This window comes from Struthio camelus, chromosome 8, assembly GCF_040807025.1.
Source record: "Struthio camelus isolate bStrCam1 chromosome 8, bStrCam1.hap1, whole genome shotgun sequence".
Lineage (NCBI taxonomy): Eukaryota > Metazoa > Chordata > Aves > Struthioniformes > Struthionidae > Struthio > Struthio camelus.
The window spans coordinates 28,153,271-28,180,517 of NC_090949.1; the positions used below are offsets into that span (position 1 = coordinate 28,153,271).

Consider the following 27,247-nt stretch of genomic DNA (forward strand, 5'->3'; position numbering starts at 1 on the left):
AAAGGAAAGAAGAAGAGGTTCCTTTTCTGCCTCCATTACTAGTCCATTGCTGGACGTTTTTGTCACTAGCAGTAAGTATTTGGTATTTCTTCTGCACTGTTTAAATACCTTTTATTTTATTAACATCTATGAGACTCCTCCTGCAGAGCAGAAGAAATTTTCTGCAAACTCTAACTCTGGATATTTTGACCAGTTTTCTCATGGGCCCTGATCCTGCAAGGTCTGTAGCTAAAATGTTTAAAAATTGTGTGAGTAGGGTTTGGAGGGACAGTTTGTTCACTAAGGAGCGGGAATGCAAGCAAAGCCGTAGGAAGGGGAAAAGACTGGCAGAGAAAATCTCCAGACGCACAACTTGTTTCAAAATAGAAATTAGGGAGTTTTCTCCAGTCTCTCCACAACTATTTTTGAAGGAACAGACATGTCCTTTCCCAGCCCTCATGCCATGCTATGCATTTATTTGGGGAACATTCCTTTCACTCATTAAAAAAACAGCTTGACAGCCTGCATTACGAAATACAAAATGTTGCTTCCCTTTTTACGTTTATCTCCCTGCAGCTAAAACTGTACCAGTGCTGTTATGCTCCAGCATCAGGTTGGCTGGACACTCAGAGAAGATGGGAAGTTTCTTCCATAGTAGCTCTTCTCTCTGATGGGCTAGGATAATCGATATGGGTTACACTCCCGGCATTTTATGCCTGTGATGAAAGAAACTGCATTATATTACATCCAACCTCAGTGTTTGCTAGAGTGGTTCAGATCACTGCCTGGACAATGAGGGGAGGGAAACGGTGTTCTATTTTGTTTCTGAAACTCCATCAACAATTTGAATTTCGTAAGTAGCTCAGGCCGATGGCCTAGGAAACGGAACGAATGGAGCTCACCTTCTCCAATGCAAATCGAGGAAGATTTGCATGACTTCTTCTAACTTCAAAAAGTTAGGAGGAATATCACTCCTTTTGGTCTTCCCACTACACATACAGGCTTGAATTGGTTGCGGAATTTCTCCCTTTCCTTCTTTTTTTTTTTTTAATTAAAAAAAAGCCCCAAAGACTAGAGGCATTAAAATACATTGCAGGTAAGAGTCGGATCTGACAAGTAATTCCTTATGAAACTTTTATAAATTAGGAATCTAAATTCTTGCTTTTTGCATTTTGAAACCAATTTTGGCTTTATGTATGAGCTTACTATCATTTTTGAAACTTCAGCTAATTTTGACCAAAAAAAGAGAGAAAAAAAAAAACTTGGCTTAAAATGCTTCAATGGGCTCATATATTTTTAAGGCAATTTTTTTCTTATTTATTTTTAAATTTTAGATAATGTATTCATTCGCACTTAGAATGGGAGATTATCCCAACAGAAGAAATATTTCCATGCCTTGGTCCGGGACCAGCTGCACCTCAGTCAGTTGGCACCTCTTGCAGAGGTAGACACATATGACATGGACTAGACATCCCCAGATAGTGATGGAGATTCAGGTGTCTCTGCTTGTGGCTGTGCTGGACCCAGTTTACTTTGTGCTTTGCTGGTGTCATTCAGATGCCCATAATCTTAGGGATGTGCCAGAGGCTCTGCACGCAAAGTCCACAGGAGCTGATCAGAGCCCACCACGAGGATCCCAGCAGTATGACAGGCGATGAGAGAGGTCAGACACAGGAGTAGGTTGAGCCATATTAAGATGCACGATATTAAAATGAATTTTTGCCCTGAGGCATTGAGCATGACTCCCCTCCATGGCCTGGTGGGAAGTCCTCATATTCTGGAAGATCAAGGCAAACCTAGTGCTGGGTCAAGTGAGCCTCTCTCTTGCACTCCATTTGCACTTGCAAAAGCAGTGCAGATATCCATGGATTTTGCCCTTCCTGCAACAGGTGCTAACAAACCCTGACCTACAGTGTGGCTATATCTTCCCTGGCCGGAGACTGTGTCGCCCTCTCCAACTCTGCAATGCCAGAGGGCAGAACTGATGCCCGTCTTACCTTGGATGGCACAGGGAGATGGCGACTCTCTGCCTGAAACATCTGCTGATATGACCTGCAGTTTTGTGGGAATCTTTTGTTGTTTAAAGGAGAGCTAAAGTCCGGATTCTGATCTCTGTGCAGATTTCAATCCTTACTTCGTTCGTCGGCTCACTTCTAGACTGGCACTAGGAGACAACATCTAAGGAGCACTAATTAAATTTACTGTTGCCTTGCTCTAGCAAAGCAACTCCGCAACCTACATATGTGCTGAGGTTAGCAGGAGGCTTAAAAATAAGGTAAATACAGTTTTGAGGGGAAGGGGTGGAGAAAAATTAAAGCTTTGATCTAGTGTCCTTGGTTTCGGTGACAGGCACTCACTGCTACAAAAATGAAAGTTGGGACTTTCAAAGGATCTTTTTGGAGACTGCAGATGCACTTTGGTCCTTTTAATTTAATCAAGACTCCTTTGAAGGTGGCAGCCAAAATGCACTTTCTACAAATACATTTGGTTTTGGTAAAGTGTAGACTTCTGTTGGTCACAGAGGTTGATCTGATAAAATTAGAAAAAATAAAGCAGGCGAGAAACCCCGAAACTGAAGTATTTGCAGAACAGAAATGTTTAAGAACGATGCTCCATTTTCCTTGGAAGCTGGTGCTGCTGACAAATGGCACCCTCCCTCCCCCCGGCCAAGGTCTGCTCTTGCTACAACTGTAGGAGGGATAAAACATAATTTCCAACCAAAAACAACTATCCTCATACCTCAGCTTACAAGAGTTGAAACACTGCTGGAGTTGGAAACAGGCTTTTCTCTTCCCACATACTTATAGAAGTAATTTGAACCATGGCTTCTGCATTTGTATGAAGCAAGAAAAGAGTGAGAGGGGCTGTGGACTGTGCACACATGCTACATCTATGCTACGTGTTAGCATCAGGCACGGATCAGATTATCATCTGCAGTGAATTAACACTGCTCTGTTAAGTGTGTTAGTGGCAGACTCAGCTGACATCCTTTAGATTCAAACCTACACCTGCCACAGTCTGGATTTTTGGTCCTAGGCAATATTAGAGATTAGATCTGGATTTCATCCCTCCCTAATACTCAGGATAACAGCAGTGCGTTCAATGGCTTTATATGGTTTGGCAAAAGTGTCATTTGGGTTGGCAGAAACATTGCTTCTCAAAAAGGAAAAAAACCCTAAGTTGATTATTGAAATGAAGGGTTATTCCAATGAAATGAGGCCAAAACTATTAACTGAATTCATTTTGAAGTTGGTGAATTTGGGTTACTTGCAAACCCTGTATCTTTTGGCAAGTTATCTATTCCCCCTCAGCTCCAGAGAATATAAAGCCTCTGCACATCACCTGCTTTGCCTCCAGCATTTCAGCATTTTTTGCTTGTTATATTTTCACTTGCTAACCATTTTCTGAAGCTGCAGGGCTTGAGGGTAAAAATTTGGTGATGAGAGCATTTTTCTAAACACAGCTTGCATTAATCATGGTTTTGTCAAATAATCATATAATACATGGTGTATGAACACACTAGGAGCTCATGTAAAGTTTTTATTGCCCTCTGTTGTCAAAGTTAGATCAAGATGCTCTCCAGAAAGAAATCCCCATAATTTGTAAATAGAAGAGTTTACACTTCATTGAAGATCAAAGAGGAAACCATCTCGATCAAAAACAATCCTGTGAATTTGGCTTTCATTTTTCTCCCCATAGCCAGCAGCTTTGGGCCAATATTTCATCCTCCGTCTTTGAACAAGTGCTATTAAAAAGCAAATGAAAAATGCTTGCCCTATAGGAAGTGCTTAAACAGGAAATTTACCTCTGTTGTTATTTCCCAGTTATTACAAAATTGGCTTTGGCAGAGAAGAGAGAAGCAGAGCAGTGAAGTGCTCCATCCTTTCTCTTCATCTTAAACACCTTTCGGACTCTGACCCAAGGAGAGCAACTAGCTACAAGCTGAGGTGGGGACGATGGCTGACTTGTAATTTTGATACCAGCTACTCAAACTGAGAAAGAAGGAGTAAAAGCAAAAGAGGTCACAGGTCTGTAACACTGACAGTAACACACAGGTGAAGGATGCTTTCAACATTGTAAACTATATACAGGATAAAGCAGGACTCTCTCTTTTCCCAAAGAATGCAACAACAACAAAAATGTATATACAACACAGTTGGCACATTATCGTGGAGTTGAGGAAAGAGAGCTTTTTCTGAATCTCACAGGCTTAACTGACGGCAATCTGGAGGACAGTTCATCTGTCTAAATATACATCCTCTCCCCCTTCCTCGTTAAATATTTAGCAAAGACCAGGCTGATAGCAATGTCTGATGCAATCGTGGTGCTAATTAAGATGCTAATAAATGCAAAGTTTTCCCTGAATGGGAGCACCTTACTCCAGGAAGAGCTGAGGATGGGGGGTTCAAGGTGTGACATATCTAGTGCCAAACTTCCGGTGCATCTTCTTGTGGGTGACGGCAGCTCATCTTGCAGTCAGTTGGGTAGAGTGTCAAGCCCAAGGGAAGCTGCGTGCTGCTTTGCCCGGAGCCTGAGGTTCTCAATACTTGTCGTTTTACTGTTCAGGCTTGGAAGGGAGTTGGAGGCCTGCAGGATGGGTGAGGACCAGACCTGCTGAGCGTGGGAGAGTGACTGGTAGTAAGACTGACAGTGCAGAGAGCTCAGCGGCGCCATGTTGACATTCATGCCCAAGTAGGGCATGGCAGACGGTGTCCCCATTTCAAAGGAGGAGTAATGCACCAAGTTGTTGGTTGCCGCCATGTGCTGGCGAAATTGCTCCTGCAGGCGGAAGAGGCTCAGAGGCGAAGAGGAGTAGGAGTGGGTCTGAGCCAGGCTGCTGCTGGATGAAGGCGTCACAGTTGCACTGAGAGGAGACTCTGTAGCAGGAAGCAGAGGGGATAGGGGTTATTTCTACAAGCCGGATGAAAGCACTAATCCTTGTCCAGGTAAGGTTTGGACAACAGCATGGTTCTCTCCCCAGAAATGCATTGGGAATGCACCACAAAAGAGATGGGTTGTGTTAGCTCAGGAGAGCTAAAGCATGTCTGTGTGTTACGCTGAGCACCCTAGTTCCTAGAAATGGGTCTGCCCTTTTTCCTAGTGCTTTCCTGCTGCCACTAGGCACTGTTTTCCTCCCAAGCTCTAACTTGAGCAGAAGGTTTTTTTCCCCTCTCTGCTACAATAGAGGTCAGGCCTTCCACAGGCTCCCTTTAGTGCTGGCACCTAGTTTGGGCAGCCTACCTGCAAGATCCCATGCTCTAGGGAATAAAGGGCTATATCCAACCACTGGCATTCCCTTGGGAAAAGCCAAGTCCTGACACCGATGCTCCACCGATGCTGCCCCTCACCTGCTTTTGGGCTTGCTCTCTTGCAGTTCAAAGCCTTGCCATCCACACCAGGACTCTTGTCTGCTTTAGCCTCTTCCAAGGTGGTCTTGAACTCCTCCTCTCTGTCTGTCTGGTCCTCAGGTGCTGATTCGCTGGCCGACTGCTCTGAAAGGGTTAGGTTGAGCTCCACGCTTACCTCACTTGGGAGGTTCTGGGCCTTTTCGGCCTCTGGGGTGGTGGCCTGGGTCTCCAGTACAGGTGCCTCTGTCTTTCCTTCGCTGTGGCTCCCTTCACAGTCCTTTTGCTTCTGCAGCTGCTCCTTCTGCAGGCTGCGCTGCTTCTTCCGGAATTTGGCCCTCCGATTCTTGAACCAAACCTTCAGTGCCACAAATGGCAAGGAAAGAAAAGAGGTGAAAATCCTGCTTAGTGCCAAGCTCGGCATCATGCAGCCTGGAAGCTTCAAGGGAATCCCAAGTAATTAGGTACTGCAAGCCCATGGTACCCAAATGTCAATCCACTTGGTTGGACCTTAGAGCTCTGCCTTCTTTTAGTGCTTGTACAAATAGCACAATAAATATATATATTTTTTAATTACAACCTCTATATTGGATCTTTAAGGAAAAATCTTTTCTTTTTTTTTTTTTTTTCTCTAAACTGGTCAGATGGTCAGGATGGCTTATAGCTGAGTCTGAAGAAATTACATTGGCTGAGAGTACAGTGCTGTCAGTTTCTAAAAACATCCTATTATCAGTGTGCCAAAACTAGAGGAAACAGCCGAAATAAGTCATTACAGCTATAAGCTGATGTCTTGAAATCGGATCTAGGGGATGGGGGAGAATCTATAGTTTTTAAATAAAAATCTGCAGACATGGATTGGAAGAAATACCTTTGCAATTTATGTTAGTGTTGACTGGCTAGTTAGACCAGGAAACAAAAATTCTGAAGGTCAAAAATATCTTGACATCTGTATAAAAGAAATGAACTAACTTTTTTCCTAGAGCTACCGCTTATCCACTTCACACAGAAGAACTTGCTATTTAGTCTTTTAAAGTCACAACAGTGTAAGAACCACCTCATCAGCAGGTTACAAAGCACGTTGCAATAGTTGAAACTAAAAAAATAGGAAATCTTGGCCTGAAATGTTACAAATATTGATGCTGGTGGAAACGAGCAGCTGGAATTACTTGGATTTCTGCTTCTCTAAGAAAGCCAGAAAAATCTCACAAATAAATAAATAAGTAGACTTCTGTTGATGTTTCTAAAACTTCCACCAAAGAAATGTGAAATGACAAATGAAAACCAGCGTACAGTTCAGACAAACCTAAATTTAAAAAATGTGCTGGTGGATTAAGAACTTTTTTAGCAGATGTGTGCCTTGGGTTGAATGGTTTGGGTTTTTTTTTTTGTCCTCTTTGACAGGTTTATCTGCCCAAAAATCTTTGGTTATGCTGTAAGAATCTTGAAAGACCTATAGAGCTGGTCAACCCTCTGGGAACCTCACAGTATCCTTTAAAACGTCCCCACTAACAAAACCACAAAATCGGTACCTGTACTCTGGCTTCAGGTAGATTTGTGCACATAGCCAGCCGCTCTCTCATCACCACATCTGGATAATGAGTCTTCTGGAAGGTCTTCTCCAGGGCCTCCAGCTGTTGGGCTGTGAAAGCCGTGCGACTTCGCCTTTGTTTGCGATGCTGGGATCCATAACGTGCCTCCAAAATGATGTCTTGAAATGTACAGCCGTTGGAAGACAAGAGAAGTGGCCAATTTAATTATTGGAATTTGTATGCTGACAGTTGAATAAAACACTTGATAACAATACCAAATGAACCTACATAACAAGTGTTTTTGTGGCATTTTAGATCTGAAAAAGCCTGTGCATGCATTTTGCTAGTAACACAGGTGTCTGAGGAGATAAAACCTCTGACTAGGAATCTTCTTCTGGAGTGACAATCTTTCTATGACAGCTATGGGGACTTTTGAGACTCCTGCGCTACATTTGGTTGAAATAAGCCAACAAAAGTTAGGGGGGCAGGACATACAGATGCACAGATCCCACTATGAGATAAACATCGTTCATAGGAAACACAATAAAAAACAAGGGACTCCCTGTCATAATCAGGAGAGGGGCCCAACGTTACGTGTCACGTTCTCAGTGAAGACAAAGGCAGAGCTCCGGTAGGCTTCAACGCTGCAATGAAACTCAGTGCTGATCAGTGGGAAGTGCCCATGCAGCTCGAACACAGCTGCCTCGAGCCTGTTGTGTTGGCTGCAGCTGCATTAGAAGGCATGCATCTTCCCAGAAACCAGGCTGAGTAGGCTCTTCTTTAGGGTCTTGTATGTCACTTATTGTAGTGTTCAAGGCGTGATATTGGAGAGCTGTTCTGGGCTCCGGTTCAGGAAAGCACTTAAGCTTATGTGCTTATGTCTGTTTAGCTTGAAAGCACGTGCTTTACTGAGCACGGATACTCTCCAGCATCTGGGTTGGAAAAATCAGCCAGGAAGCAAACCCAGCCCCACTGATTGCAAGCCCAGAGCTCACGCAGTACACCTTTCACAGTAGAGGAGCTACTCAGAAGGTCTGACCTTGCAAACTGTGCTTGCAAAATTGAGGGCAGAGAAGAAATTCAGGCTGGGGAAAATCTGAGTCCCACAGTAAGGGCTTATTATTTTACCACAGGCGTTATGCTTTCACAACAGCTAGTTGGAGTAGAAAGATCGCCTTAAATCAATGAAAATAAGCTATTTTAAAATGAAAAAAAAAGCCTTTATTATGCAAGTTGGGACATGTTGTGCTACAGAGCTGGAATGAAATATTCGCTCTTGTGAGAGGTTTGCTCTCAAAGATGAAATGCAGAAAGAGCTTTAGCAGCGTCTGGTATTGTTTTTAATTTAGTTAAGACTATGACTTTGAGTAAAAGAGGGGTATAAAAACACTAGAAAACAACCTAACAGGGGAAAAAGTCAGCATTATCAGTGCACAGAGCCAGATGAAGGCTTTTGTTGCTGTTTATTTGCGCTTTTGTCACGAGTATCACGGCATGAATGTAAACAATAAAACAAAACCTGCTGTCAGGTCAGTCCCAGAACTGCACAGCCAGGTTCCAAATATGTTAGCTAATGAGCGTAGCAAATCAGCTTTGCACTGCTCAAGCATTCCTCTCCCAAACTTCCAGCTGTTTCATTCTAGGTCAGCATTTGCAGAGCCTTTCTGGGCTGTTGCCAAAGCAGTGTGGCTTTGGAGACCTGGAAAAGATGTGATTGGGCTAAAGGTCTTTGGCCAAATACAATACAGTGTTGGTTGCATACAAGAGACTTTTGTATTCAAGGTGTCAGAACTCTTGGGGGAATTAAAACACTGGTAATAGTTGCTGCCACTTTGGGAGGCAAAGACGGCATCCGTTATGCATTCAGAAGCAACGCACAACGCACCCAGGCTAGGAAAAGGAATGTTCCAGGACAAGAAATAGAAGCTACCCTGAAATGTTTTACAAAGCTAACATTTATGCTTCAAGTACAAGAAGTCAGGAGAAAGGACATTGGTTTAACACCCTACCTGCAGGCTGGAATATTCCCAAACTCCTAGAGTAGAGGTTAGACCTATCAGCTCCCCAGAGGTGGCAGCTCATGCATTCAGTTTGGCTACGCGAATGAAAGCTAAACAACAATTATTTTAATGTTTTAACAATGTTTTCAGGCTTTTTGCAAGAAGGAGAATATAAATTGCAGGTGAGGCTTTGCAGTTAAAATCAGAAACCTCTGTTTTCTGACTTAAGGTCGTTTGCTTTTGTGCTGCTTTATTCTGACTGTCCCTGGAAGGCAAATGAGATCTATAACCCTGCACTAAAAGATATTCAGAGCTAACAAAATGTGAAGTAACTGCAAAGGAACTGGCTTGTAGGTATGTAATGCCTACCCCACCAAAGATAAGGAGATCACAAGGGGACAGCGGGGTTTAATTTGGTGACACTCTTCCAAGTGGGTTATTAATTTTAAAGATAAGAGATCAGAAAATCAATTGAATTTCCTGTCAGAGAATATGAGAATATCTCTTCCATTTCTCCGTCTCCCTCTGCTTTTTCCCTAGTTAGGGTCAAAGACATTAAGTCCTCCATGTTCTATAGTAAAAGGTGCAAGTGATCAGAAAAATCTTTCAAAAGATTTTTGTGTCTAGGGATGGGCCACCAAATGCCCAAAGTCTGCAAGGCACATTACAGTACTTGGGACCATCCATTCCCACCCAATCACCTGCAAGCTGAAAGTGTGAGGGAAGGAGAGGATGGATGACCAAGACAAGGAAAGTGCCCACCTGTCATCACTCTTCAGGCCAATGACAGAACCAGGATTAGAGTCTAGGTCTCCTTGATCCCACTTTGATTCCCTTTTGTTGAGGACAGTGATTCCCCAGCTCCATCCTACAGGCCCCCAGGCATCTCAGAGGCCACAGTGAGTGACCTGAGGAACCATGTGAAGAAGGTCACTAGTAGCATTTTCTTCATAAAGTGGATAAGGGATCGTGGCTGACAAGAAGACTTGACAGTCAACAGTGGTCTGTTGATTCAAAAAGACTGAGACCCTTGCATCTTGCTTTCATGGAACACCCACCTAGGAGGACTGGCCTGAGACTTTTGTGTCCCTACCTTGACTTAAGCCTACGTCTCTTAAATTCAGCCTACTAAAGTTGTCTGCGTAGATGACTCTTTCCACTTACTCTAGGCTGGAAAGAGTCACTCCCGAGCTTTTTTCCAAAATATCAGAAATCTAGGAAGCTAGATTAAAGCAGATGCTTAATTTTTAGACAGTCCAGGGAAGATGAGCCCACTCTTGGAAGGTCTCTAGAATCACATCTACAGTAACTTTTCACTTTAGCTTTGCTATGTTGGTACAGTGCTTCTCCACTTCACCTATAGTTAGGTCTGGTCTATTATGCTGCATCCAAGCCCTGACCAAAACTGCGATTTGTATCTGTTGATCATTTGCACTGGAGTAGCCAACCCTTAACGATTTCAGATAGATCTAGGTGTGCGGTGGTAGGCTGAAATGTAGAGCAGATATACTCACCCTGCCTTGCAACATAACCTCTGATCTCTGTCAACTATTTTTGAACAATTCCTCCTACCAAATCATAAAATACTACGTGGACTTTGCAATTCCTTTTAATGGCAGTATTGTTGTAGCACTATTACAATCGTGGCTAAACATGGGAAACAGACCAGATACAAGACACTCGAGCAGTGACTCTTGTTCCAGTGTCCTGCCAGCAACAAATCCATGTGAAAAACACTCACTGGGTAAAGTCACATGTGACTTTCTTTGGACTTAAAGAAGTTTATTTAATGAAGGCAAAACACAAGAGCAAAAGACAGAGCAGGACCTTCAAGCGTCACCCAAGCCAATGTCTAGGATTTCCTGAAGAAATAGGTCAAGGTGAGACCCAAGAGAGGATCCAAATGAAGAAGACCTTTTTGCAAGAGAACAGAGTGCTTGGTGGGACAGTAGTTTGGAAAGTAGTTTGAAGAAGGGGCAGCATAGAAGGAGCAGGAATTTGCCTATAGCCTAGGATGGCAGGATACGGTTTGCAGGGAATGCAAGGCCTGGGCCCCTCGGGGAAATCGAAATCACTACATGCTCATGTTCATTGTGCTGTTACTAGTGACAAAGTCAGTCACAGAATCGCAGAATCGTTTAGGTTGGAAGGGACCTCTGGAGATCATCTAGTCCAACCTCTCTGCTCAAGCAGCATCCTCTAGAGCATATTTCCCAGGATCACATCCAGATGGGTTTTGAATATTTCCAGGGAAGGAGACTCCACTACCCCTCCGGGCAACCTGTTCCAATGCTCTGTCACCCTCACAGTGAAGAAGTTGTTTCTCAGGTTCAGATGGAACTTCCTGTGGTTCAGTTTCTGCCCATTGCCTCTTGTCCTGTTGCTGGGCACCACAGAGAAGTCTTTGTGGCATTTATTGGTTGCCGGTTAAAACAGATTACAGTGTCCTTTTAAACCTATCCTTTTAATACCATGTAGTGGCACCATGTTCCCTCTTGCACCCAGGCTCCCCAGCTTAGAAGGCCAGTCCGGAGCAAAGTGCAACAGCCAGTGTGCAGCAAACGCTGGAGGGCACGTGTCGTTCATACAGTATGGCCTATACGTGTGATATATGGGATTGCCAATGTTTGTCATCAAGGAGTTAACAGGTGAAATGCTGCCACTCCTAGAGATCTAGCCAACACCTCCATGATTTAAAAGCATGCTGCCTTCCCTCCTCTCCTGCACAGGGCTCAGTAGCTCTCTAGCCAGGGCACTCTGTGGTGCACATAGGCTCGTCCTTTTCCCACTGTGCCCGTTTGCTAAGTCACACTCCAATCTGCTTAAAATTCCCTGCTGAGGAAGAGTTTTGCTTGATAAAAACAAGCATTTTCCCCAGGGAATTGCAAAAGCCATAAGTTGTTCTTACCAGCCAGTCTCTCTGCCAGAGTGAGGGCGTGCACTGAGGGTCTGTAATCGGGGGCGTGTTGGGCTTGCTGAGCTGCCTGCTGATGCAGGTTGTACATGGCGCTCAGTGAGTTCATGGCATGAAGGGAGTAACCGTTCACTCCATAGTGCTGCATGGCGACATAAACCTGAAAAACAAGAGCCAGCAGGAGAGAGGTGCTTAGCAACACGCCATTCCAGTGTCCTGATGTCCCAGCAGAGCCTTGAAAACACTGACCTGAAATGTAAACTGAGGCATGCAAGGGTCACTTCCAACTGCCTGACTCCAACAGATGCAAACTAGTTCCTGCAGACCAGGAACCTAAAGCACCAATGACACCAGTCTGGCTTCCAAGCTGATGAGAGATCAGCATCTGACTATCTCCTAGAAGAGATATACTGAACAAAATATGGGACAGGATTTTCAGGACTGTTAGGTACATGCCGTCATAAAATGCATTATATTACCACCTTTAATGAATTGATCAAGCTTTATCCCAGAACCAGCTGGGATTTCGTCCCCGTCATTGCCTGCGGTGGGCTGTTTCACAGTCCTGTTGTCATAATGTCAAAGTGTGTCTTATCCGCACACATTCATGTGTAATTTATTTCCATTTACTCTTCTTAAGGGTCTTCTTAACAAAACACAAATGGTAGGCAAAAAAAAAAAAAAAAAGCTTGTGATGTAAAGAAAAATAAATCTGTAGTGTAATAGGGCCAAAAATGTCATGGCTAAAGGGAGAATTAAAGTTTGCAATAAATACTGTAGTCTTATAGTTCAACAGCAAGGAAATTATTTGAAAAACTCTTTTTTTTTTTTTTTTAACTGTGGGCTCTGTACAAAACTTCAAGCTGTTTTTCCTTACAGACCATCTGTAAAACTGAGCCAATATTGGTCTCAAAAGCTGAATGATGCTCCATTCATCCATGTTACAAATGACTAAGGACCTCCAGGATGTTCTTTCCCTGCTTTATAAGACATCAGAAGGCAAGAGGTGAAACATTTACCACCAAAAAAAAATTCCAAAATAACATTCACACTAGCAAGTCATCGACCAGAAAGTCAATGCAACAAATGACCATTCAGAGACAGAAGAGTTCCAGCTGAGCTAATGTAAGGAAAGCAGACAGGTTATCTATGCAACCTCTTAAAAAGTAGTTTTGATCCTTGGAGGGAGTTGGTTCAACTCCCATGTCTTTCAGGGGAACCTGATGCATTGAACTGCAAAACTTCTGTGTAGCTATTAGAATGAAAAATTAATTGCTGTTTTTTCCATAATAAGGACTCTCAGATCTCATCCTCATGCCTAAAGACTTCCTTTCTGCCTGAGGAGCACCTGTACCGTGGAGGAGGAGACCTCAGTGAAGATGGAGGAGTGGAAGCACATGAACGTGAACCTCTGGGGCGGGGCTCACCTGGGTCACACTACCTCCCTTGCTAAGATCTCCCCTTTGCTCCCCACCACTGTGAGGTAGCAAGTGCAAACCTGGAGTGACCTTGTTTAACATCCAGAGACCAAGCTGCTAGTTCCTGGAAAAGAACCAGCTAATTCCTGTGCTATGTGCTATGACTGACAATGAAACGGGGCCCCTTCCAACCTCCACCTCGCAAGCATCTCCCACTCACAGTGCCTGGGAGCAAAGGAGGAAAGCCTTGTGGTCTGGATTTTGGTGAAACTCCCTGACACCTCAGAGATGTTCCTCGTTGCTCTAGGTTCTTTTCTTTTGACTAAGGGATTTTGTGAAGCCATGAGCAAGATCCTTTGGGGTGGTCCTCTCAATGAGGCTGCAATAATGATGTACCAATAATTCAGGAATCTACCACCCAACCTCACTCTTGTTTCCCAAAATCCCTTGCGCTGCCATCATTTCATCTCAGTGCCAATAGCGCTCATGGAGGGCAACAGATCCGGATACGGTTACACCAGGGAGATCCGACACAGAACCTAACGCAGCCTTCATCTGCTTTGGGCCTTCCTATTCACCCACTCTAGATTCATTCCCAAATTAGTCTTCAGTTTTAGACTCCAAAAAAGCTTAGTGGCTTATCCGCACCCATTTCCCACCTTGCTCTGCACAGACGCAAGGCACATCCCTATGGCACATGGAGAGTGCTACCGGTGACATCCTTTCCTGGGCAAGCAAAAAGCACAAGCAAAAAAACTCTTCCCTATTTTAAACCATGGAAAGACAATTTTTACATGAATAGATGAGTTACTGAAAAATGCATCGAAGTGGGGAAGGGGACCTGAAATCTATTTTGTAACTGTTTCTGGAAAACCCGAGACGGGGAATGAAATCCAATCTGTTTTGTTTCTATATATGCAAGCAATTAACTTTGATTTCATTTTCAAAATGCTTCATTTCAAAATTTACCCAAGTTTTATTTTCAGAAAAGACATCCCCAAACTATAATAATCTGTTCAGCCTTCATCTATACCTTATTATGGTTTTATTCATTCTAATGGGGAAGAAAGAACAAGCCAACACTGTTTTGAGTTGAGCCACTGGGATGACAGATATTTTTGATGCAGATGCTCTCCTAAACACAAGGATAACTCTGCTCTAACACAGCTTAAGGAAGACTTAAGCAATGAGAAAATTTAGTTGGTTCTCTGTTCAAGGTGAAGAACTTCACGTGCCAACAGTTTTTTGGCATTTGTATTTTCCCCACTACGGATGCACAACAATATTACTTTGGAAACACTGCAGTTCTGGAGTGCATGGATTTGATGCTCTGGCCAGGAGCTGGGAAAGCAGGCAGGTGAAAAAGCTTTGCTCTCCCTTTTGCTGTTTGCAGCACATGCTGCAGGGCGGGAGGGGTCCTGGTGACCCGTACAGCTGGTGTGGGACCAGAGGTGACGTCCTGCGACCCATGGGAAGGAAGGGCCTGGCTAGCAGCCGAGGGATCGCAGAGTCTCTGGCAAAGCCTCACCCGGTCTGTCCCCTGGGCAGCTGCTCCCCATGAGCATCATCCCTCCCCAGCAGTGGGAAGCCACATCCCGCAGCCTCGCACACCGGCCTGACTTTGCAGATGGGAGCACCCAGCGCGTATGGATCCCGGCACAGCCAGGCAGGGGAAGCTGGCCAGAGCCATTCTCTACTGTGCTCTTCCAGGTTAGGAGCAGGACCGGCATTTCTGACCCCACAGAAGCAGGGAAACAGGAATTTTACAACATCGCTTTGTCTCCTCCCTTGCCACCCTCTAACTTTTGAACCGGCAGACCAATTTCACCAGCATTGGCCAGCCCGGTGGAGGTCTCAAAGCTTATTAAGTTCCTGTGCATGTTGCGAAAACCCATCGAGGACACAGAACCTATTAGCTGCTCTGGGCTGCTGCCAGACCTCAGTCCTTAACAGACGCTAGAGAATCCACGCTGGGCTCAGCCTTGCCAGGAGGTATGTGGGAGGCCAAGTGGCTTTGGCTCCCATACTCACAGAAATGCCTGTTTGTTTTCTAATCCCCTTTGCATGCTGCTGTTTGTATACCACAAGGGCACATTCGGCAAACAACAAGAGGAGGGGAATTCTCCCAGAATATGCAGTCCTCCGAGGACACAGCCAATGATCTTGGGTTTGGAGCCCAGTGTTTCCACTGAAACACTTTCCTCAGGAATATCTCCTTTTATTTGGTTGTTAAAAACTGATTTTGTATATGCACATTTGGACAAACTCTCCCGGGTGGCCTAGAAGAAAATGTATTAATAATAATAATAAAGCAGGGATCTTAAAAAAAAAAAAAATAGTGACAGATGCATGAAGACAGTCAACATACCTCACAGCTTTAGTGATAATTGCCTGGCGTGCTGCAGTGCAGTCGGCAAGCAGAACTTTCTAGTCACTTGTGCAGTAAATGCATCATCCCAGATTCAGTGTAAAAAATGGGGAAAAAAAGGAGATATCCTGTATTTACTGAGTTAGACTGTTCAACCCAATAGGCAAAGTTAGCTGAGACCGCAAACAATTCCTATTTAACTGTCAGCTCTGAGCACACTCCAACCCCAATAAATTAAATATTTAAAAGACATCATGCAGCAATTTTTTTTAATGGAGAAAGCCATTCATCAAGCCACTACTGTGTTTCATAAACTGTCGAATAGTGCTTACACTGGTTAAAATAATCTTTATATTTCATTAAGCAACCAAATAAGCTGATCCCTCCCCACTGGCTGTATAGATGGTTTTAATTTTCAAAATCTGCAAATGCATCTTTTATGTCTCTGTTGGCTGGAGGGCCTAAGGAACAAGAGCAACCGGAAGGAGGATGAGAGCAAAGTCTGAGCTTCTGCTTTGTGGAAAGGTATGGCCTCGAGTGGTTATTGAAGCAGCTGGGAGGGTAGCACAGGGCCCACCGGGATGGAAAAGGGATGTTTCACCCCGCTTGAGTGCGGCAGAGATGCAGACTGAGAAAGGGCGCGGGGCAAGGACAGATGGACGAGAGGCAAACACATACGTAGGAGGAGGTGAGCGCTGCTTCGCCCATGCCGAGAGCCACAGGAGGCTGGAGCTGACCCGCTGTGAGCGCATGGCGCATGCGGCACCAGGGCTGCTGCCTCCCGGGCAGGCGCTTCCCTTCCCCATCGAGTCTTCAGCAGCCCAAGGCTTGCTTCTCTCTTGGCCACCCACGCTGTCTGGGCTCACCTCTTCTCCCCAAGCATACGACCTGTCTTGCTATAAGGGCCCCATCCCTCTGTCGCAGTCTGCCAAGATCTGGCCTCAGAAAGAGGACCGGGAGGAATAAACGAGTGTTCCCCCAGCTCTCACCATCCCGGCTATGGGAAAGCCAGGTTTCTCCACCCTCCGCATTATTAGATGCCAGGCAAGGTGCGTCTCTGCCCACCCCAGGCTGACCCTGGGAGCACATCACTATCAGCTGCTCGGGTTCAATCCAATGCAAAACATGGCACATGTACGGGCCAGAACCTCCACAGCAGCGTTGCTGTTCCTGCTGCACCGCTGCTCCCAGTTGCCCCTTCCCAACAGCCGCCGTGAAAACTGCAGGCTCCCGTAATGAATGCCGTAACATCAGAGCAGTGCAAGTCCTTTTATGCCACTTGCCAACACAGCATACAAGGGGAGATTTGGCCCAGGACTTCAGAGTAGTATCATCTGCCACTAAGACTAGTGTCAGCTGGCCTGGGTTTCTCAACTTGTATAAATGACTCTAAGTTTCCCTATTTAAATAGTATCTAAGTACACATCCAGGAGCACAATCCTGTCCTAAGACAAAGGAAAGTAAAGAGAAAATAGCCACCTGTTTCCTCACTAGGTGAAAAAGTCTCTTCCTAAGAGCCGGTGTTTTTATATGTATGTATTTGAAACAGGTATGAAAACCATAAAACATCTTTTAAAATTTTGTGTGTCACTTGTGCTGGCCACATAGCTCATGGAAAGCAGGAGAGCTCGCCTCCATGGTGAGCTGTCCTGAATAAGGACAGCCACAATAGCTCCTTGTGTAGACACTGCTCTGGAGCAAAGCAATTTTAAACTAAGACAGTGGTTTTGCTTAAGTGGGTTGTTCTGGAGTAAAACCTTATTCTTCCAAAATAGACTATGTCTAGATAGATGAAGCTTCTTCAAAAGTTTATTCTGGCCAATTTTCCCAGAATTGAAGAAAATGTGTGTGTTTCCTAGCACAGAACAGTTGCTCTGCTCAAACTCTGCTGAGCACCATGAGTTTGAGGTCGGGTGTAGGGCTCACAGCTTTGCAGGGGCTTTGGACCATGTTCTCTTTTCCCTTCGGGTGGGCTCCTTCCAATAGTGAGTCATCCCAAACTTAAAGAAGGACTCAGACTAAATTCACTGGCCTGAGCATCACATGATGCTCAGATACCATTATGAAAAATGGAGTAATAAAACCTATGAGATCAGAGTTAAGAACAATACTAAATTTTTCTTGGAGGAGTCAGGAATGGGATACCAGCATCTGCTTGAGACTGGTCAGCATCAGCGAGATGTTGCTTCATCATTTCATTAGAACTTTTTGGAAACTGAGGAAGCTGGTGGGGGGAAAGGGTATGTATGAAGCCTTCTTAATGTAGAAAATAAGCTACAGCGAAAAAATTATATCTGCATTTTGATAATTCATTGGTAGAAGGCAATTTCAACACCACAGGTGCCATGAAGGCATCTCAGGAAAGTTCATTGCTGATGAAAATGAATTACCGAGAGATGCATTTTAATTTTGGAAGAGCTCTGCATCTCCTCGAGTCTGCACCTTGAAGCAAGACACAGCATGCAGAACAGGAAAAGCATCAGGAAAAACTTGTGAAAGAAGTGTCTAATGTTCACTCATGACCTATGCCTTACTCCCATTGGCATACGGTGCTCTGTAGGTGACCGAAAAATAGGAGCATCCCTGTCACATAAAGAGAAAAGTTGCAGTCTGCCAGCTGGGCACAGCATTGTCAGTGCCTGCTCGAATGCTACAAATTACTGCTCTTGTTTCCCTACATGAAGGGCAGAAATCTGTTCATTATCAACAGGGAACAGCTGAAAATGGTTTGTGTTAACAGCACCCTTCTTATTACTACTGGCAATGAATGTCACCAAAAAAACTTAACAAAATATTCCTCCAGTCCTAGAGCCGTTCTGCTTTATGATTTCATGCTTCGAGTCCTTATTCAGACACACTTTAAATCAGCAAGATAAATAACGAATCTCTGCCTCTACTTATCTGACAGTCTAGGAAAAGAGGCTCAATCTATCCACAGACATAGGTTTTATACGTATTTGGTGCTAAATGAATTACATACCTAGGGGGTTCTGAATAAATGAACCTTGCAAGAGGTTTTCTTCAATCTCTCTCTTTTTTTTTTTTTAATATCCCTAAATCTTTAAGATATAGAAGGGTCCAAAATCAAGTAAGATAATAACTAGCATGTCATAAATCAGTTTTGTTCCTCACGTGAGATTGCTAAATGTCTAAGGAAACAATCTCACCTTTGTAGTGGCTGAAATATAAATAACTTGAAATACTGCAACACATCATATTTTCTCATTCAAATAACAAACTCTCGGAGAAACATGCGTCGTAAAAAGTTCCAAAGGATTTTTCTTAAGACTGGAATAAAGAAACTGAGAATAGCTCTAAAAAAATCAAGATTCCCCATTTCTGATCTGCCTGCAACATTTTCACACCTGTGTAAATCCCTGGATTTAAATACAGTTAATTTCCTGATGTCGTGTGAGACCAAAATTAGATCTAGTCTATCTGAACAAACCTCAGCTCACCCAAAAGCAAAAACTGGCTTATTACACAAATTTTTGCAGCAGCTGATGTTCAGCTACTACTACTGACCTTAGTAAAAGTATTCCATTCCTCTTCGCAACAGGCAAGCAGTGCCTCTCTCTAGCCTTTAAAATGAAGATCATTTTCTTAAAAACCCGAGGTTAGCTAGCAGCTGAAATTTGGAAATACTTCCATTTAGGGACAGCATCACCTTTTTGGGGTAGACCTTGTCAAATCTTTGCCTCTGTCAGGGCTCTGGTGCTGTAGTGTACAGCAACTGTATTTATAGTGCTCACTTATTCGTAGTGGAAGCCCCATAGGATCCGAGCGGTTTCGTAAGTTTAAAAAAAAACAAAAAAACAAAAAAACCCCACAAACCAACCAACCTCCGAGCACCCTGCTGAAACGGGGAAGTTTTATCGTATGGCTCTGCAAACTCGGATGCTAGGTTGCAAGCAGGTGAGACAACAGGCCCTGGCTGATGGAGGTAACTCAGCTGTTGCTGTGATTTTTATTTAAGACTTTTGTGAAATCATCTTGTTCACCCCCCCGCCCCAGGCCCTGGATAACAGACCCAAGTGACTGAGTAGGCAGTTCCCGTTTAAAGAATTTCTAGTGCTTCTGTTTGCAGAGACTTGCTTCAAAGTGCCATCTCTAAAGGTCTGAAATAAAATAAAAATCAAGAGACCTTCAAAGCGTCTGCTTTTGAGCCAGGCACAATTTCTAAGGCTTGGAGACCAGTGATTCGCAGGGCAGAGCCTGGATCGGGATCACCAGACATCGCCGTGGTGCTAAATCTCTTGCTGTCCTTTTGAGCACATCAGTCATAACTGACACCTGACAAACTGTTCTTACAGGTCGGGTCAGTGTAAACGCAGCTCCCGTTTCACCTTCGGAGCAGTGCTCAGCCCTCAGTAACAGCTCTTGTAATCTGTGCTGAAGCAGAAAGGTTTTCCTGAGTAAATGAGAAAACGTCTCAAAACGAACATCGCTCGGGCTCTGGTTCCTGGATCCTGTTCTGCTTCCAGTTCAGGCAACAGCAAAGAAAAAGGGTGTTTTATGCAGATCTCTCATGATTACTATTGCAGAGGAAACCGACCTCTGCAGCCCAGACTGACCCCAGGTTACTCGAGCGCCTCCAGCCCGGCTCCGCTGCCGCGCGCTCCCCTTCCCGGGATGTCGAACGCAGCAGCCAGGCTGCTCCCGACCTGCTTGGCCAGCCCGTCCTCACGTCTCGAGCCCTCTGCCTCGAAACTAGCCCTGAGTTCAGGGCTCGGAGTAACCTTAAAGGGCTATGCAATCAAACTACCAAATTCACAAACAGCTTAAATTGTTTAAATTGGCTGTTTGCATGAGAAAAAGGAAAAAAAAAAAGTGCTTTCTGCCTCACCTCCTCCAAAACAAGCATGTTTCTGGCTTAGCTGTATTTGTGTGTGGTTTGCCTGGCTCAGCCCTTCCTCTCACTTCGGTAAAAATGGCTTTGTTTGAGAAGCGTCATTTCATTCTTCTTAACGCCAGTAGAGGGAATTTTCCAAACTGCATGATGAGAGGGCGCCAGCCTCCCTAACTCTGCCCTTCCCCGGGGCTGCGGGCTGCTGGGGGGGACTTATCTTGCTCCCTGCCCCGTGCCAGCTTTGCCCGCAGTGGACCAGACCGCAGACTGCCGCGCAGGCAAATCGCCCCACTCGAGACAGCTCCTTGGAGCTGCTGGCTGGCTCACTGGTGGGAGTTCAGGAGTCACTAGTGTCCCCGAAATCTGGAGAAACATCCTGGAGGTTCATACTCCTTGACATGGTCACATCAAATTGCCAGTGATCTACAATTTTGCACCAAAATAAGGAGGCTCTCAGGAGAGTCACTGCAAGTAGCGCTGGCAAAGACGGCCCCACCAGATAAGGTTTGCAGAGGCAATTAAAGATTTCCAGGTCCTCTCCTGCTGCTCTGCAGCTGTTACCACCCTGGGCGCTGGCTTGGCAGAAGGCACCACGTGCTCAGTGCCGGCCCAGTGCCTCGGCCAAGACCCCGGGCTCCAGGGAGTGTGACCGCGACAAGGGCGTGTGCTCCCCTCTGCTCTCCTTTGGGCTGGGGAAAGGGGCAGGCACGGAGGGAGGGTAATTTCTTCACCTACCACAGTTACTCACCAAGCGAGCGCTAGTCAGAGTGGTAAGTGGTGGGCGCTAAACTCGTAGCGCTTAAACACACAGTAGAGGACAAGAGAGAAAAGCATCCTTGTGAAATTTGGTGGTTTGCACCCCATCGTTGGCATTTGCCACGCTTGGCGTGGAGCGACTTTCCTGGGTGCTCTTCACCTGTTTAGCTGAAATGCTGCAAGGCCACAGCACCAAGTACAATTTTGCTTGAATCTGATCTCAGCTAGACCTGAAGAACAAAATTAATTTTGAAGGAAATGGAGAAGATGAGATCCTGAGCCTGGGATGTTTCTGCAGGTACAGTCAGACGCTGGGTCAGCCTCTGCAGATGATATCTAAAAACTACAGTCACAACCCATGTGATAATCTGAGCAGAAGCAATTGCTAAGATCAGGCAGGATGACAGGCAAGGGTTACCTTAGTCAAAAAGAAAGGAAAAAAAAAAATCACCAAAAAACTTGGAAAAGACCTCTTCTGCAAGCTATAGAACTGTGGGACACTTAATACCTTAAAAGAATAAGTGTCTGCCCTGCAAAAGTTTTGAATTTTCTTTCCTCACAACAGATCATGCTCATTTTCCTCACATCACTGAAAAAGCCATTTGTGCTCAATGGCTTTTACAGGGAGAAGGGGGGGGGGGGAAGAAAAAAAAAGGAGTTATGCCCTCTTAAAAAAAGTGCCACAAATGAGAGTAAGTACAGAAAGCAGTAGCTGGGGAGAGCTGTGGGTGTATGCAATGCTTCCTTTCCCATAAGCTTTTGGATACATACACTGAATTCACTGCAGTTGCCAAGGTAAGCAATATATTTTGGCCATCAGCAGGTGACCTGAGCTTTAGAGAGCCACGCACCGCAAAACAGGCAGAGCAGCTAAACGCGCAAGGCACTGGTGCAGCTTGTCGGCAGAAGTGCGTTCACCCGGCTTCCTCTGACAGGCAGCGAGAGTGCGCGGGGCAGCTGCCTGCTCGCTGCCCACCCAGCGCTCGGCTCACGCTCAAGTGGCTGCAGAAATCACGTTTCTGCAGCTCCCTTTGCAGGAGTCTTTTGTGCCCCCTGCGACCCATCTGCCTGCTTCCCCAGCCCAGCTGGTTTCCCTTTTTTAGAGCAGGCTAGTGAAATTTCCAAGCTCCCCCCTTTTCTCCCCCCCCCCCCCCAGTACTTTATGTTTTATTGTCTGAACAGTTTAAAGTAGTATTTTTCAAGTCAATGTTTGCTCTGGCTGCAATTGGTCCCAACAGTGTTGTGCCAGCAGCTACCAGGAAGAAATCCCATTCGCATTGTGGCCCACCCACAACTCTTGCCTGTAAACTGAGTTTGCGGCCGCTCGGGGAGCAGCTGGCCCCAGGCACCCCCTCCACCGCAGCCCTGCTCCCATCCCTCACTCAGAGGCTCTGCCCTTTCCAGGAGCTGCACCAAACTTGCTTCAGAAATCATAAAGAGCATGATCCAAAACCCACACAAGTGAACAACAACAAAAAATAATAATTTCAGTAGCTTTTGGACTGCAATAGGGTGGAGGAAAAAAAAACAGGGTTTTGACCAATCTCAGTGCATCACAAATTAATTCCTAAATATTCAGCAGCATTTAAGAATTCTTCACTCTGTCTTTGCAACAAGCATAGTTTGATAGACGTTCCCCCAAAGCAGGTTATTCTTATCAGTAGCTGCATAAGGATCAGAATATTTTGGCTTGTTTGAATCCTTGTTCCTCAGCATCTTCCCCGAGGGCCCCCCCCACCACACAAGTGGTTCTAAATGTTTTGTTCTGACCTAAGTGGTAGAAATCAGTACTGAAGCTTTTGCAAGGGCCCAAACCTAATTGGCATTTGTCAGTGCCTCAGCAGAAGCATTTCCAGCTTGAAGAGCCAAATTTCAGCCAGCCGCTTGGTAATCCCTAGGAGGATGCTACAGCTGACGTCTTTGAAAACACAAGGCACTTCTAGCTAAGGGTTTGCCCATGGCTTTAGCAGCAAAAACAGCAGGCAGCCACATCAGAAGAGTTTGGTCCCAGTACTTTTTCTGCAGCATCTTTGTTTCAGTAGGGCTTGTTGTGGTGATGACAGAGGGGAGAGAAATCTCTGTTCTCTCTGGATTCTTTCCATCGGATTCCTCTCTTCCTCAAAGAAAGATTCTTGAAGGATAAATGCATGACATTGGGAACAAAACCTACTGCAATCACTCCCTCTATGACTGTTTCGTGCTAAACTTGCCTGGCCAGCCCGCCCTTACCTCTGGCCAGCGGGGAAGCCTCTCCAGCTCTGGGTCTGGCTCTTTGCCACAAGTAGTGGCCCTGATGCCAAGGGGCAGCAGCCTCTGCACCAACCAGCTCTGTGAACACAGAGCTTCATCTTCTGAGACAGCAACCAGATCTCTGCAGCAACCCACTAATTTGTGCAAGTATAAGGAGAATATCCCATGTGGACATCAACATCTGTTTGCATTAACATGGAAAGTTGGAACACCTCTCTAACTGGCTCAGTCTGACAGTACAATTTTGGATGTATTTTTTTGTATTGAATACATTGGTGTAATTTAATACAACCTCTCACCAGTCATGGGGTAGCTTAAAGAGCTGAGGTCACTCTTACCGTTCCAGGGATTTTCTGCCCTTGCGGTTCTTAGTTATTTAAATATCCAAATGGAAAAACTGAACTTAAAAACATGATCTGAAAGCCAAAGGGATGTAGGTTCAATTCTCTCCTGCTGGGGCAAATGAGGGACCTCAATTGACTTGCATAGGCTTACTCATTGGCAAAAAACTAGCATGGAAGGGAAAAAACTAAACAGCTAAAGTGCCAATTCTGAGATCCAGGTATTGAGGGAGAAACGTGGAGCAGAGAGGATCTGCAGGGCGAATCTCTCCTCACCACTGCCTCAAGTAGTGCAGAGAGCACAGATGGGAGGGTGTAAAAATCTCTCTCTGTCGGGGTGAGCCCTCCATCCTGCCCTTCCTAGGACAGGGCAGGGAGATGACCTTATCCTTACTAGGAGCACTCCGAGAGGCTCAGTCTTTGCCACCCATCCTAGGACAAGGCTTCGTGCCTTGCACACTCGCCACAGGGCTGAAGGCACTGAAACTCCAACCCCATCTGCCTCGGTTTAGCTGTCCAAGGTTTAGAAAGTCGGGGGAGGAATGGGGGGAGGGAGAAGCAAAGAGGTGCTTGAAGACCTCGGGCAGGAAGAGTGCAGGGGGAAAGGAGGCGAGCCTGCAGCCCTGCCCTGCTCTGGGCTATCCCTGCAGTTCACATCACTGAACCCCAGCCAGCCTGGCCCCTGTCGCCCCCCTTTCCCCGGGACCCCTCCAGCCACTTGTGCTCTGCTGTCGCCAGCCCCGGCCGGGAGGACAGGTCCCACTGAATCAGCTAATAGCACATTTCTTTCCTCATTTGCTTTGTGCTCCTGGCAGAGGTAAGGGGAGAGAAGGGAGGAAAAAACCCCTCCAGCCCTGCCTTTGGGGAAGCAGGAGGCTACTTCAGACAAAACTGTTATCCATTAACATCCAATTATCACTTGGTCCAAGCCATTAATTATAAATCAGCCTCCTAATTGGGATAATTAGCTCTCTGCTACTTAATGTAGTATGACTGATGCGTTTGGAAAGAAGGTAATCACTCCATTTGTTTAGCGTTAGGAGAACAAATCCAACTCTCATGGTTTAATTTCAGCCTTAGCCTCCCCTCTAAACAGCATGAAAAGCTCTTTCCAGCCCCATTAATTGTTTGGGAATCACGACGTTGATGGACACACGCCAGCCCCGCAGGGCTTTGGGGAGGGCAGACCCCGGCAGGGCTGCGCTGGGGTCCTGGAGGGTCACCCCGACACTCGCCGGCCACCCCCACTCCGCACCGTGTCCGTCCCCCCGGGGGATTGCTGTATTTTTGGAAAGGGGGTTAATTAGAGGGGATGGGGCTGAGGCTAGGCGCGACCCACAGGTGCGATCGCTCCGGAGGAATCGGGGCGGGGGAAGCGCGGTGCGGCCGCGTCCCTCCGCGCCCGCTCAGCCTGCGCCGCTGCCGGGTCTCGCAAGGCGGCCGGCAAAACACGTTTAGGGGAACGGAAAAAAAAAACCCACAACTTTCCTTCTTCCTTTTTTAAAATTTTTTTTTCCTCCTTCCTTTTTGCTTTCCCCCCACTTCCCCGGGATGTCTCATTAATGCCGGCTGCTCGGCGAGCCGCCGATAGCTGCGGGACATGATTAGATATTTATTACTGTCATTTACATGGAAAACTTGAGCTAACCAAGTGGAACTGGAGGGGGCCGCCGGAGGGGAACGGGATGGAGTGCGAGAAGGGGCGGGGGGATTTCTTTTTCCCCGGCGCTGGAAACCGAGCCGGAGCCCGGGACGCAGCCGGAGCCCGGCCGGCTGGAGCGGCTGCCGCGGGGCCCCCCAGTGGGACGGGTATTTCGGAGCGACCCCTCCTTCGGTCCCAGGCCGCGCTTGCTCTTTGCCCTGCGCGCGTTTCGTTTCAGAAGCGCTCAGACAGCGTTTGGGGCGCGGATCTCCCCGGGAAACGGGAGCGACCCCCCGCTTCTGCTGTGGGGCTCGGCGGTGCCCACACCAGCCCGGGGGCTGGGGACACCGCGGGTGTGGCCCGTCCCCAGCCCTCCGGTCTGTCCCCCCGGGCCGTGCGCCCGTCGGGAAATAGCGGAGAGCAGCAGCGGGCGAGGGCCGGGGAGCTCCGTTCCCAGCGCACCCACGCGAGGAGCTGCCAACTCCTTTCCCCCTTCCACCCAAAAAAACAGCCACGGCGGGTGTCCGAATCAAACGCTGTCTCCCTCGGAGGAGAAACTTCCCGGAGCGCCTTGCTCTGGCCGTCCCGGCCTCTCTCCCAGGGCACCCCTCCTCGGCAGGGCCAGCCTCTCCGTCCCTTTGCCCCCTACAAGGAGACCCTGTCCCCGGCGCCCCCCCACCCCCCCCCCCCCGGCAGCAGGCACCGACCGGGGACATGTACTTTCCTCCTCCGAAGCGCAGGCTGCGGCTGGAGCCTCCCCCTCCCCTCTCCTCGCTGTTATCCTATGGCCCGAGGGGCGACTCTGGCGGAGATGTATGAGACCTCTCCCGGTAAAAATATGCATGCTGATCCCCATTTGGTTAGCCCTATAATGGAGGTGTAAATAGGTTTCGACTGCGAAGCCCTTAATTTATCACGCGAGCCTGGCAGTGCCGGTCCGGCGTTTATATAGATCTTAAAGGGAGAGCGGGAGGGGGGTCGGGCGCAGCCCGGCTCCCCAGTCCGCGACTGTTTTGCCGTCTAACCTTTCCAAAGCGTGGTGGCCGGGGATTTTCCCTAGAAACACTTCCTAGCGCTGCTTAGAGCCTTGCCCTCTCCTTGCCGTCCCTCCCGCACGCAACTTTCCAGCGGCCCCGAAGCCCCCCGCGGCCAGGGCCGGCCCCGCGCCGCCGCCGGGCTCTGCGCGTTCATTTAAACACCGATATGTAAATGGAGCGCAAGTTGCGCTCTCCCGCCCGGAGCCCGAGTTTCGCCCGGGCCAGTCCCGCCTCCGCCGTGCGCCTTTCCCACCAGCTGCCCAAAGTCACGGCGGAGCGGCCACCCCGGCCCCAGCCCGCTTCGCGGTTCGTCCGAGTCAGTTGGTGGGTTCCTTCTCCCCCCCCTTTTGTTTTTCCCTGGAGGGGAGAAAGCGTACTATATTCCAAACAAAGTAAAAAGGGCGCAGCAGCGGCTGGAGAGCAGTTGGCGAGGACTTGTGCTGGACCCCGGACCGAGCTTCCCTTCCTCCGCGAGGCGCGCATCCCTACGAGCGGCTCCTCCGTAGGGCGCGGAGTCCCCCCCCCAACATTCCCCCCCTCCTTCCAAACAAGCTCCCAAACTTGTCTTAACTCTTCCTCCGCAGCCTCCAACCCCTTCCCCAGGGCCGCGCTACCCGGGGCCGGGGGTGTCCTACCTGGGGCGGCGGCGGCGGCGCAGTCTCTCCGCCCGCCGTGGAAGCCTGCCCGTGGGGAGAGGGTACGCGTGGGAGTGGGCGCTGCGCCCCGGCCTCGCCCCCTGCCCGCCTTACTCCATCCGCCCGCGCTGCTTCCGCGCTGCCTCCGCGCCCGGCGGAGCTGCCATCTACCGGGAGGCAGCAT

At 47.1% G+C, this 27,247-nt stretch overlaps 1 protein-coding gene across 1 annotated transcript; it reads right to left on the bottom strand.

The window, feature by feature from the left end:
- Window positions 1-3,507: 3,507 nt before the first annotated feature.
- On the bottom strand, window positions 3,508-27,247 carry DMBX1 (diencephalon/mesencephalon homeobox 1). Its single transcript, XM_068952378.1, is given in 6 exon segments — window positions 3,508-4,856; window positions 5,328-5,682; window positions 6,854-7,032; window positions 11,762-11,927; window positions 27,064-27,153; window positions 27,155-27,247. Coding segments are annotated over 6 exon segments (1,284 nt in total). The 3' UTR covers window positions 3,508-4,455.